At 62.0% G+C, this 11,988-nt stretch overlaps 1 protein-coding gene across 1 annotated transcript; it reads left to right on the top strand.

Moving 5' to 3' along the window:
• Nucleotides 1-4,914: 4,914 nt before the first annotated feature.
• On the top strand, nt 4,915-8,121 carry AIF1 (allograft inflammatory factor 1). Its single transcript, XM_077833670.1, is given in 7 exon segments — nt 4,915-4,996; nt 5,874-5,935; nt 6,760-6,826; nt 7,002-7,043; nt 7,136-7,170; nt 7,172-7,299; nt 7,887-8,121. Coding segments are annotated over 7 exon segments (447 nt in total). The 5' UTR covers nt 4,915-4,971; the 3' UTR covers nt 7,975-8,121.
• The last annotated feature ends 3,867 nt before the right edge of the window (nt 8,122-11,988 follow it).

Genomic DNA, 11,988 nt, shown 5'->3' on the forward strand with positions numbered 1-11,988 from the left:
CACAGAATCCAGTGAGCAGCAGCGCCAACCCCAGCCAGGATTTAACCTCCCCCCAAAATCATGAGATTTGCCTAAAATTCCCAAGATTTAGAAAAAAAGACAAAATCTTTGGCTACATCTTTGGCTACCTTTTGCGGGGTCGGAATTCACGGTTTTGAATGTTTCTCCACAATGCAAAATGCTAGGAACTTACTGGGGTTTTTTTAAAAGAAAAACTGACCTTTCCCCGTAGAACTGCAGAAGCCGAGAACACCGAATATCGTCAAAATAAAGCCGTGTCCTGGCAATTTGAGACTAAAGATGGTGATTTCTCTGCGGCCGTGAAATTCTCTGCCGGGGAGAATTGTTTGTTTCTGGCAAGTTGTTTCCATTTCTCATTCAATGACTGTCCTCGTTCAAACGCCAAGAAAACGTGGATTAGATAAAGGTTAAATAATCCAGATTAGATTAAGATTAAGTCAAATAATCCCCATTCAGACCATCACGCAGCCAGGATTCTGCAAACGCGGGCCCAAGGGGTTAACGTTGGACTTGGTACGTCTTTCTCGTGCACATTTTAGGGGAATCATTTGGGGGTTTTTCTCAACTTCTGTTGCTTTTTATTCCCCCCCCCCCAAAAAAAAATCTGGTTTCCAAAATGAAACACGTTGCTCAGAAAAAGGTATTCTCCAGGGACATTTTTCAGCGGACACTGTCGGGGGGTTTTAAAAACTGGGAGGGGGGAATCTTGGGTTTTCATCAAACCCTGTTACAGAATTATTTGGGGTTTTCTGGGCTTTGGAAAGGGGCGAACGATTGGCTGGAAAGGAGATAATACGTAAGCGGCTTTCGGTGATTTTCACTGCTTGGTTGTGTGGGTTGGTTCATCTTTTCCCTGGATGTCTTGAGGAAACATTCTGGGGGTTTTCCACCCAAACGTCAACACCCGAATGCTCCGAGGAGCTCGGCAGCGTCTCCCGGTCACCAAGAGAAGTCGGTCCCGGAACAGCTCTTACCTCACCCGGCGTGTCAGACTTTGAAAAAGTCAAATTTGATTTGGGGAGAGCAAAAAACCCCCCAAAATTGAGATGAAAACCAGAAAAATGGAAGGGTTTTTGTATCTTTCCGCCTGGATCCACGTTTCAGTGCAGCCGTGGCTGGCGGCCGCCTCGGGACCCGCTTGGGGTGTCAAGGGGGGGTAGAGCGCCCGGGGGGGATCACATCGGATCAGGGAGGGCGAATTCCCTCCGGATGGGGCTGTGGCGAGAACATAGCCGGGATGATGCCGCCGGGCCTGGGGTCCAGGTTCAAACGGGCTACGGGGGCGGTTGGCTGGGGCACGGCTGGACCCCCCGGGTGGAGGGGGGTCGGGGGAGGGATGGACAGAATGTGGAAGGGGGGGCATGAAGCAATAACCCAGGAGGGGATCAGGGGACTTCCCCGCACCCAGGGGGGCGCCGAGGTGGGACCCCCATTCCGGGGGGAGGCCGATCTGCGGGAAGGGACGATTGTGCCCCTGGGTCCATCCCCGGCTGCAGGACCCCTGGGGTGGGGGGCAGGAGGGGCAGGGTCCACCTTACCGGAGCAGCTGAGCAGGCAAAGGCAAAGCCGGGGCAGAGCCATGGGTCCGGGTGGCTGCAGGGGTCACGGAGTGAGACCCCAAACCCGTGGGGCAACAGGATCCAGGCAGCCCCCACCGGACGTGAGTCACAGAAACCAGAGCGAGCGGGGCCCAGACAGCGACGCCTACGCTGGGCCGGAAACCTCCCTCCCCGGCCCCCCGCCAGGCCCCTCTGCCCCTGGCCCTGCCAGTGCCCCTCACTCCCGACCCACAGCCCCTTTCCTGCCCAGCCCAGCCCTGCCCCCCAGCCCTGCCGGTGCCCCTCACTCCCGACCCACAGCCCCCTGCTTGCCTAGCCCTGCCCCCCCCCAGCCCTGCCGGTGCCCCTCATTCCCGACCCACAGCCCCCTGCCAGCCCAGCCCTGCCCCCCCCAGCCCTGCCAGTGCCCCTCACTCCCGACCCGCAGCCCCCTGCTAGCCCAGCCCTGCCCCCCCCAGCCCTGCCGGTGCCCCTCACTCCCGACCCACAGCCCCCTGCCAGCCCAGCCCTGCCCCCCCCAGCCCTGCCAGTGCCCCTCACTCCCGACCCACAGCCCCCTGCTTGCCTAGCCCTGCCCCCCCCCAGCCCTGCCGGTGCCCCTCATTCCCGACCCGCAGCCCCCTGTCAGCCCAGCCCTGCCCCCCAGCCCTGCCGGTGCCCCTCACTCCCGACCCCCAGCCCCCCGGGCTCTGCACCTGAGCTGTCTCTGTGGTTCACACACTCGCCGAGGTATCGAGCGTCTGGCACCAGACAGGGCCGGGGTCAGCAGCCCGGCGCAGAGATGCTGGGGGGGGGGACGCAGGGCCTCTCGCTGTGTTGCAGGTCGGGGCCGGGGGCCGACAGGGCCCCTGTGGGCTCCAGGCTGACGTACAAACCCACTGGGCTGAGCACGGGCGGCCGCGAGGCATTTCCTCTGCAACCCCAACCCCCGGCTCCCAGCTGCCCAGGTCTGCAGCCTCGGCCGGCACCCAGGGGCTGCGGGGTCGGGAGTGAGGGGCACCGGCAGGGCTGGGGGGGCAGGGCTGGGCTGGCAGGGGGCTGCTGGTCAGGAGTGAGGGGCACCGGCAGGGCTGGGGGGCAGGGCTGGGCTGAGCTAGCAGGGGGCTGCGGGTCGGGAGTGAGGGGCACCGGCAGGGCTGGGGGGGGCCCAGGGCTGGGCTGGCAGGGGGCTGCTGGTCAGGAGTGTGAGGGGCACCGGCAGGGCTGGGGGGCAGGGCTGGGCTGAGCTAGCAGGGGGCTGCAGGTCGGGAGTGAGGGGCACCGGCAGAGCTGGGGGGGGCCCAGGGCTGGGCTGGCAGGGGGCTGCGGGTCAGGAGTGAGGGGCACCGGGAGATGGGGGGGGGTCTCCCCGCATTAGACTCATTTCTGGGCCCCAGGACTTTGTTCCACTTGAACCGAGTTGCTCCAGGAAGCCTCAAAAATCAAAATATTTCAACGGGGCAAAAGTCAGAAATCACACGCTTGGGTCAGGGAGGGGCATCGGGCTCAAACCCCAGGCCCTGTGTCCCATCCCCACCGACCCACCAGGACTCCTGGGTTCTTTCTCCTGCTCTGGGAGGGGAGTGGTGTCTAGTGGTTAGAGCTGGGTGTGGGGGGAGGCGAGTCAGGGCGCCTCGTGCCTCAGTTTACCCCTTTTGGCGTGATTTCTGGGTGCCTGGCAGGAGGCAGGGGGCTTTGCCAGGAGGAAGTGGAGGTGTCCTGGCTTCCAGCTCCCACTCCCCCCAGCACTGGGGACAGAACCCAGGAGTCCTGGCTCCCAGCACGCCCTGCACTGACCCCACTTGACCCCAGTCCCCTCCCAGAGCTGGGGACAGAACCCAGGAGTCCTGGCTCCCAGCACCCCCCCCCCTCCAGACTTTGTCTCTTGCAGCCGATGGGAGACCATCCAGGGAATCGATGGTGGAGATTTTCCACCTGGACGACAGCAGCTCCCACTTCCACTGCGAGGAGATCGCCAAAGGTAGGGGGTGCCGGGGGTGGGGGGCTGGGGGGATCGGCGGGCACTGGGGTACAGGGCTGGGGGGATTTGGGGGGTGCTGGGGGGGTTCCGGGGGGCTCTTCACTTCAGCGAGCTGGGCAGGGGCTGGGGGGGCCAGGCGTAAAGGCTGCAGGAACCGGGTGGGGGCTTCAGGAGGGGGGTACAGGCTGCGGGGGGGACTCGGGGGGCTCAGGGGGGCACCAGGCTGCAGGATCCAGTGGGAGACTCGGGGGGGTACAGGCTGCAGGCAGGAGGATGGGTGGGGCCCAGCGCGGGCAGGGCCTCGTGTGTGACTATCAGTGGGTAACGGGCCCGGTGCCCCTCACTCCCGACCCACAGCCCCCTGGGCTCCCCTCCACCACTCTGCCGGTGCCCCTCACTCCCAACCCGCAGCCCCCTGCTAGCCCAGCCCTGCCCCCCCGCCCCCAGCCCTGCCGGTGCCCCTCACTCCCGACCCGCAGCCCCTGCTTATCCATCCAGTCTCTGTGGCCCAGCGCAGCTGGTCGTGCTGGTCAGCGATGAGAACGGAAACACAGACGCCTTCCCCGTGGCCTATTGGACACCCGGCCCCACCGCCTCACGGTAACCCCCCAACCCCCACGGGCCTAGCCATGAGCGGGGTTGGGGACCGGACGCCTGGGTTCTCTCCCCAGCTCTGGGAGGGGAGTGGGGTCTAGGGTGAGAGCCGGGGGTCTCAGAGCCCGGACTCCTGGGTTTTCATCCTTATTGCGACTCTCTTTCTCCCCACAGGTGAGGGGGGGTCCTGTGCTCACCCCATGGCTCAGCAGGGGAAGGGAACGGCCAGTTCCCGCCGAGCGACCCAAATGGTCCCCTGTAAACAGCGCCGACGCGGCAAAGGGTCTCTGGGGGCTTTAAGCTTTCAATAAACGCAGACGCCCTGGAGGTAGAAATGTCTCGCTGAACATTTCATCACCACGGAGCCGCGACGGGCTGGGTGGGGACCCCTCGCCCGGCGCTGGGACGCAGCCCCTCTGCGGGGGGGCGCCAGGGGGCAGGTTATAGGGGGATCCCTTGCTAAGCACCTAGCCACAGCCCCGCTCTGGGGTGGAACAGAGGCTGGTTACCCGGGGACCCCTTGCCCGGCGCTCAGATGCAGCTGGCTCTGGGGTGGGGGGGCTGGGGAACCACCAAACAGAACAAAATGTCTGGGACAAGACTGGGGTCTCTGGGCTGGCACCGGCTGGCAGGAGAGAGCGCCCCCTGCTGCCCCCATGCCGCCCTGGCCCCCCCAGCTTGGTGACACCCCCCGGAGTCAACGGTTCCTTGAGGCGGTAGAAGGGGAAGTGGCCAGTCTTTATAAAGGCCAGGCCCCAGCTGCGGAAGGGGGAAGTGGTCTCAAGGCGTCGGCCCAGACTCCGGGGTCCAGCGTGGGAGGCAGAGACCGGAGCAGCCATGAGCTCCCAGCAGAATCTACAAGGTACCGTCCCAGTCTCCTGCTCCAAACTCCCCCGGACGCCTGGGTCCCGTTCCCCATCCCATCCCAATCACCCCCACATTCCACCCTGGACGCCTGGGTCCCATTTCCCATGCTGACCTCCCTCCCTTCACCTCCTCGGACTCCTGGGTCCCCTTCTCCTGCTCCAAACTCCCCAGACGCCTGGGTCCCATTTCCCTTCCTGACCTCCCTCCCCCCACCTCCTCGGACTCCTGGGTCCCCTTCTCCTGCTCCAAACTCCCCAGACGCCTGGGTCCCATTTCCCTTCCTGACCTCCCTCCCCCCACCTCCTCAGACTCCTGGGTCCCCTTCTCCTGCTCCCCGCCTCCCCGGACGCCTGGGTCCCATTCACTATCCTCCCCATTCTCTACAGGATGGGAGCATCGCAGGGTCCCCTGGGAATGAGCACACTCCCGGACGCCTGGGTCCCATTCCCTCTCTGCACTGGGGCTGGGAGCACTGCGGGGTCCCCCAGATACGTGGGCAGGTGGGGGGAGGGGTGTTTCTCTCCGCTCACATCCCCCGGACTCAGGATCGTTCTGTCAGTTCCTCCTGCCGGGTGGGGAAAGGCAGCAAAAGCAAAACTATCTCAGAGTAACCCCAGAAAGGGGAAACAAGCCAGGCCTGAGAAAGAGGAAACCCAGAGCCTGAAAGGGGGGCTGCGGGTGGGGAGTGAGGGGCACCGGCAGAGCGGGGGGATCCAGGGGGCTGCGGGTCGGGAGTGAGGGGCACCGGCAGAGCGGGGGGATCCAGGGGGGCTGCGGGTCGGGAGTGAGGGGCACCGGCAGGGCTGGGGGAACCAGGGGGCTGCGGGTCGGGAGTGAGGGGCACCATTAACCCTTTGTTCCCCCCACGCCAGGGGGGAAGGCCTTCGGGGAGCTGAAGGCCCAGCAGGAGAAGGTTCTGGACTCTCTCAATAAGGTAGACGCTCCCCCCCGGGGGTCTGTGGGGGGGGCCCCAGGGACGGGGGAGGGGAATGGGCCCCCCCAGCCCATGTGTGTCAGACCCTGGATCACCCCCCCGCTTGCCGGACCCAGGGGGTGGAGCTACGCCGTGGCAGCTTGTGATGTCATCATGGGGAGGGCAGTGATGTCGGGGGGGCGGGGATGTTCCGAGGCTCCGGGGTCACTCACTGTGGGCTGTGATGTCATGTCCTGAGCCCGGCAGCGGCTGGGATGTTGCCCCCCCAAGTCATGGTGTCGCCCCCAGTGCGCGATGATGTCACGCTCGGCACCCTGTAATGTCCTACACGGAGGGCTGTGATGTCATCAGACTGTGAGGACTTCTTGTGACATCACACGCCAGTCACTATGAGGTGTCAGGGTTGTGAGGTCATAAGCCAGGGATGATGTCAGCGGGGTCTGATGTCACACACAGATTCCTGTTATGTCACACTCAGACTGCTATGATGTCAGAGGGGGTGCGAGGTCACCTGCGGAAAGTGGTGATGTCATGTGCAGGGCACTGATACCACCCACTGAGGTCCTCTGACCCCCCCCAGGCCACTACCCACCACCACGGGGCTGCCCTCCCAGCCCCGCCGCCAACCCAGCCCCCTCTCTCAGCCCCCAGCGCTGCCCCCAACCCAGCCCCCCCGTCCCCAACCCAGCCCCCTCTCTCAGCCCCCAGCCCTGCCCCCAACCCAGCCCCCCCCGTCCCCAACCCAGCCCCCTCTCTCAGCCCCCAGCCCTGCCCCCAACCCAGCCCCCCCCGTCCCCAACCCAGCCCCCTCTCTCTGCCCCCAGGAATTCCTGGACGACCCCAAATACAGCACAGACGAAGACCTGCCGGAGAAGCTGGAGGCCTTCAAGAGTGAGCGACACCCGAGGGACGGATGGGGGCTCATTTGGGGTGGGGCCCAACTCGCCTGAGGGCTGAGGGGGAGACCAGGGGTCCTAGGCCCCCTGGGGATGGGGGGCAGCTGGTACCTGGGGGCTGGTGCTGGGGGCCTCTGTCTAATCCTCTTGTCCGTCCGTCCGTCCTGCAGAGAAATACATGGAGTTCGACCTCAATGGGAACGGGGACATCGGTGAGTTCCCGCGTGCGAGCGTGGGCGTGCGAGCGTGGGCGTGCGAGCGTGGGCGTGCCCCCGCTGGCCCCCCTGACCTCTGCTCCCCCCAGACATCATGGCTCTGAAGCGGATGCTGGAAAAGCTGGGGGGCGGCCAAGACCCACCTGGAGCTGAAGAAAATGATCACGGAGGTGACGGGCGGCCTGGGCGAGACCATCGGGTACCGGGACTTCGTCCACATGATGCTGGGCAAGCGCTCGGCCATCTTCAAACTGTGAGCACCCCTCCCTCCCGACCCCCAGCCCCTCCGCCCCCCGGCCCGGCCGGCGCCCCTCCCTCCCGACCCCCGGCCCCTCCGCCCCCCGGCCCGGCCGGCGCCCCTCCCTCCCACCCCCCCGGCCCCTCCGCCCCCCCGGCCCGGCCGGCGCCCCTCCCTCCCGACCCCCCGGCCCCTCCGCCCCCAGGCCCGGCCGGCGCCCCTCCCTCCCGACCCCCAGCCCCTCCGCCCCCCCGGCCCGGCCGGCGCCCCTCCCTCCCGCCCCCCCGGCCCCTCCGCCCCCCGGCCCGGCCGGCGCCCCTCCCTCCCCGACCCCCCGGCCCCTCCGCCCCCTGGCCCGGCCGGCGCCCCTCCCTCCCGACCCCCCGGCCCCTCCGCCCCCCAGCCCGGCCGGCACCCCTCCCTCCCGACCCCCGGCCCCTCCGCCCCCTGGCCCGGCCGGCGCCCCTCCCTCCCGCCCCCCGGCCCCTCCGCCCCCCGGCCCGGCCGGCGCCCCTCCCTCCCGACCCGCAGCACCTGGGTCGCCCCCCATCCCCCAAGTTCACCCCCCGCTGTCAATCACCCCGTCTCCGTCCCCCCCGCAGGATCCTGATGTACGAAGACAAAGCCAAGGAGAAAGAGGAGAAGCCGGCCGGACCCCCCGCCAAGAGGGCCATCGCTGACCTCCCCTAGCTGCCCCCAGCGCACCCCTCCGGGGGCTGTCGTGGGGCCCCGGGCAGGGAGCGTCTCCGCCCCTGCTCTGGGGTTCCCATGGTTCATGTCGCTGCTAGAAACCAAGCCACTAACAATGTCTGCAGGGGGCCTGGGGGGCAGCACCCAGGCTGGGGGGGCAGGGTGGGGGGAGGCTGGTTTCACAGGGGGGTCCTGGGGGGCAGAGCTGAGCCCCCCTCAGTTCACCTCAACATGACCCCTGGGCTGAGGGTCGTGACCTCTCCCCTCCCCCCCGCCCTCTTTGGCCCTAGCTCTCAGATCCTGCAAAGGATTCTGGGATTGTTAGACCATGTCACACCCCCCCGCACCCGCACGACATATGCTAAGCCTGCAAAGGATTCTGGGATTGCCCCTCCCCCTACGCCAGACTCACGCCAGCCCCACAAAGGATTCTGGGCCAGCCAAGGCAGGGGAGGTTAAAGGTCGAGAGCCCCTTGGCACTCATGGGGTCGGCGTGAGGGGTGAAAGGTCGGAGGTCACAGAGGGTGACCCATAGGTGCGGCATTGTCAATAAAGGCCTCTTAATAACCCTGCTGTTGCCTGGTGGTTTCTATGGGGGGGGGATGTGATGTCAGCCCCAGCCAATCAGGAGCCTCCAGGCAGGCGCGATGGGGATAGAAGTTTCTGATTGGCCAGGAAGTGGGTAGGTTGGGCTTTTCTGCCCAGGTGGAATGATCCATTAGCAGCGGAGGGAGGGAAAGTGGGGGTGACTCCCAGTGGAATGGCCCATTCTAGCTGGGGGGAGGTGGGATGGAATGTGCCATTGCAGAAGGGCGGGAGGTGTCTCCTGATGGAAAGGTCCATTATAGAATCGTAGGATGAGAAGGGACCTCACGAGGTCCCTAGTCCCGTCCCCTGCACTCGTGGCAGGACTCAGTATTATCTAGACCAGGGGACGGCAAACCGGCACCACGTCCCTGCGGCCCCAGAGGGGGTGGGGGGGTGGGGGCAGAGGGCTCCGTGCGCTGCCCTCGCCTGCAGACACCGCCCCCCGCAGCTACCATTGGCTGGGGACAGGAACCTGCAGCCAATGGGAGCTTGAGGGGTGGTACCCACAGGCAAGGGCAGCGCTGCCGGACATGCTGGCCACTTCCAGGAGCGGCACGGGGCCAGGGCAGGCAGGGAGCCTGCCTTAGCCCCACAGTGCGCCACTGCCTCCCGGAGCCGCTCGAGGTAAGCTGTGCTGGGCCGGAGCCTGCACCCCAAACCCCTCCTGCACCCCAACCCTCTGCCACACACCCTCCTGCACCCCGCACCCATGCCCTGAGTCCCCTCCCGCACCCTTCCTGCACCCCAACACCCTGCCCTGAGCCCCTTCCTGCACCCCACCCCTGCACCCCAACCCACTGCTCCAGCCCTACATTCATGGCCCTGCATGCACTTTCCCTACCCAGATGTGGCCCTCGGCTCAAAAGTTTGCCCACCCCTGATCTAGACCACCTCTGACAGGGGTTTGTCCAACCTGCTCTTAAAAATCCCCAGTGACGGAGATTCCACCACCCCTTGGGCAATTTATTCCAGGGCTTCACCACCCGGACAGCCAGGGAGCGTTTCCCAACGTCCAACCGAAACCGCCCTGGCTGCAGTTTAAGCCCAGTGCTTCTTGGCCTGTCCTCAGAGGTTAACGAGAACAATTTACCTCCCTCCTCCTCCTAACAACCTTTACCTACTTGGAAACCGTTCTCATCTCATCTCCTCGCCAGACTAAACAAACCCAGGTTCTCAATCTTCCCTCCTAGCTCAAGTTTTCTAGACCTTTCATCATTTTGTTGCTCTTCTCTGGACTCTCTCCAATCTGTCCACGTCCTTCCTGAAATGTGGCGCCCAGAACCCGACACAAAACTCCAGCGGAGGCCTGATCAGCGCGGAGCAGAGCAGGAGAATTACTTCTCGTGTCTCGCTTACAACACTCCTGCTACTCCAGCCCAGAAGGATGTTTGCTCTTTTTGCGACAGCGTTACACTGTTGACCCATATTTGGCTCTTGCTCCACTCTGACCCCCAGGTCCCTTTCCGCAGGACTCCTTCCTAGACCGTCATTTCCTATTGTGCGTGTGCAACTGATTGATCCTTCCTAAGGGGAGGACTTTGCATTTGTCCTTATTGAATTTCGTCCTATTTACTTCAGACCGTTCCTCCAGTTTGTCCAGATCATTTTGAATTTTAATCCTACCCTCCAAAGCACTCGCAACCCTTCCCAGCTTGGTATCTTCTGCAAATTTTATCAGTGTCCTCTGTATGCCGTTATCTAAATCATCGATGAAGATACTGAACAGAACCAGGCCCAGAACTGATCCCTGCAGGACCCCACTCGTTCTGCCCTTCCAGCCTGACTGTGAACCACTGATAACGACTCTCTGGGGACGATTTTCCAACCAGTTTTGCACCCACCTTATGGTAGCTCCATCCAGGTTGTATTTCCCTAGTTTGTTTATGAGAAGGTCATGTGAGACAGGATCAAAAGCTTTATACTAAAGTCCAGTTATACCACATCTACCACTTCCCCCTGTCCGCAAGGCTTGTCACCCTGTCAAAGAAAGCTGTCCGGTTGGTTTGACAACCTTTGTTCTTGACAAACCCAGGCTGACTGTTACTTATCACCTCATTATCTTCTAGGTGTTTGCAAACTGATTGCTTAATGATTTGCTCCATTATCTTTCCGGGTACAGACATTAAACTGACTGGTCTGTAATTCCCCGGGTTGTCCTTATTTTCCTTTTTAGAGATGGGCACTAGATTTGCCCTTTCCCAGTCTTTTGGAATCTCTCCCGTCTTCTGGGACTTTTCAAAGGGAATCGCTAACGGCTCCGATATCTCCTCAGTCAGCTCCTGGAGTATTCTGGGATGTATTTCATCGGGCCCTGGTGACTTGAAGACCTCTAACTTGTCCAAGTAATTTTTCACTTGTTCTTTCCCTATTTTAGACTCCGATCCTTCCTCCTTTTCACTGGCATTCACTACGTTAGACTTCCCATCGCCACCAACTTTCTTGGTGAAAACCGAAACACAGCAGTCGTTAAGCATCTCTGCCACTTCCACATTTTCTGTTATTGTCTTTCCCCCCTCATTGAGTAACAGGCCTACCCTGCCCTGGGTCTTCCTCTTGCTTCTAATGTATTTGTAGAATGTTTTCTTGTTTCCTTTTATGTCCCTAATTAGTTTGATCTCGTTTTGTGCCTTGGCCTTTCTAATTTTGTCCCTACAGACTTGTGTTATTTGTTTATATTCCTCCTTTGTAATTTGACTTAATTTCACTTTTTGTAGGACCCTTTTTGAGTTTTAGATCACTGAAGATCTGGTGAAGCCAGGGTGGTCTCTGGTCATCCTTCCTGTCTTTCCTACGCAGGGGGATAGTTTCCTCTTGTGCCCTTAATAATGTCTCTTTGAAAAACTGCCAACCGTCTTCAATTGTTTTCCCCTTTAGACTTGCTTCCCAGGGGATCTGACCTACCAACTCCCTGAGTTTGCTGAAGTCTGCCTTCTGGAAATCCATTGTCTGTATTGTGCTGTTCTCCCGCCTACCATTCCCTAGAATCGTGAACTGGACCATTCGCGATCACTTTCACCCCAGCTGCCTGCCAGGTTCCAGGGGTATAGACCATCCCATTAGAGAAAGGATGGGGGTGGCGTGAATTATAGGGGGTATTGGAATGTTCCATTATAGCAGGGATGGGGGTGTTGGAATGGTCCATTATAGGTGGAACATTTCATTTTGGAGAGGATGGGGGTGTCTCCTGGTGGAAGGGTCTATGATAGCAGGGGGTTGGGGTAAAAAGGCTCTTTATCTCTGGGGGGGGCTAGTTCCTGATGGGATAACCCATTCTAGTTGATGAGGGAGAGTGGCACAGTCCATTTAATGGGGAGGTGGTGTCTCCTGGTGGAAGGGCCCATTAGAGCAACCCGGGGAGGGTGCCACAGCGAGGAACTGCCTATTATAGCAGGTGGAAGTGGAACATCCCATTATTATATGGAGCAG

Source organism: Eretmochelys imbricata, chromosome 14 (genome assembly GCF_965152235.1).
Source record: "Eretmochelys imbricata isolate rEreImb1 chromosome 14, rEreImb1.hap1, whole genome shotgun sequence".
NCBI classification, from domain to species: Eukaryota; Metazoa; Chordata; order Testudines; family Cheloniidae; genus Eretmochelys; species Eretmochelys imbricata.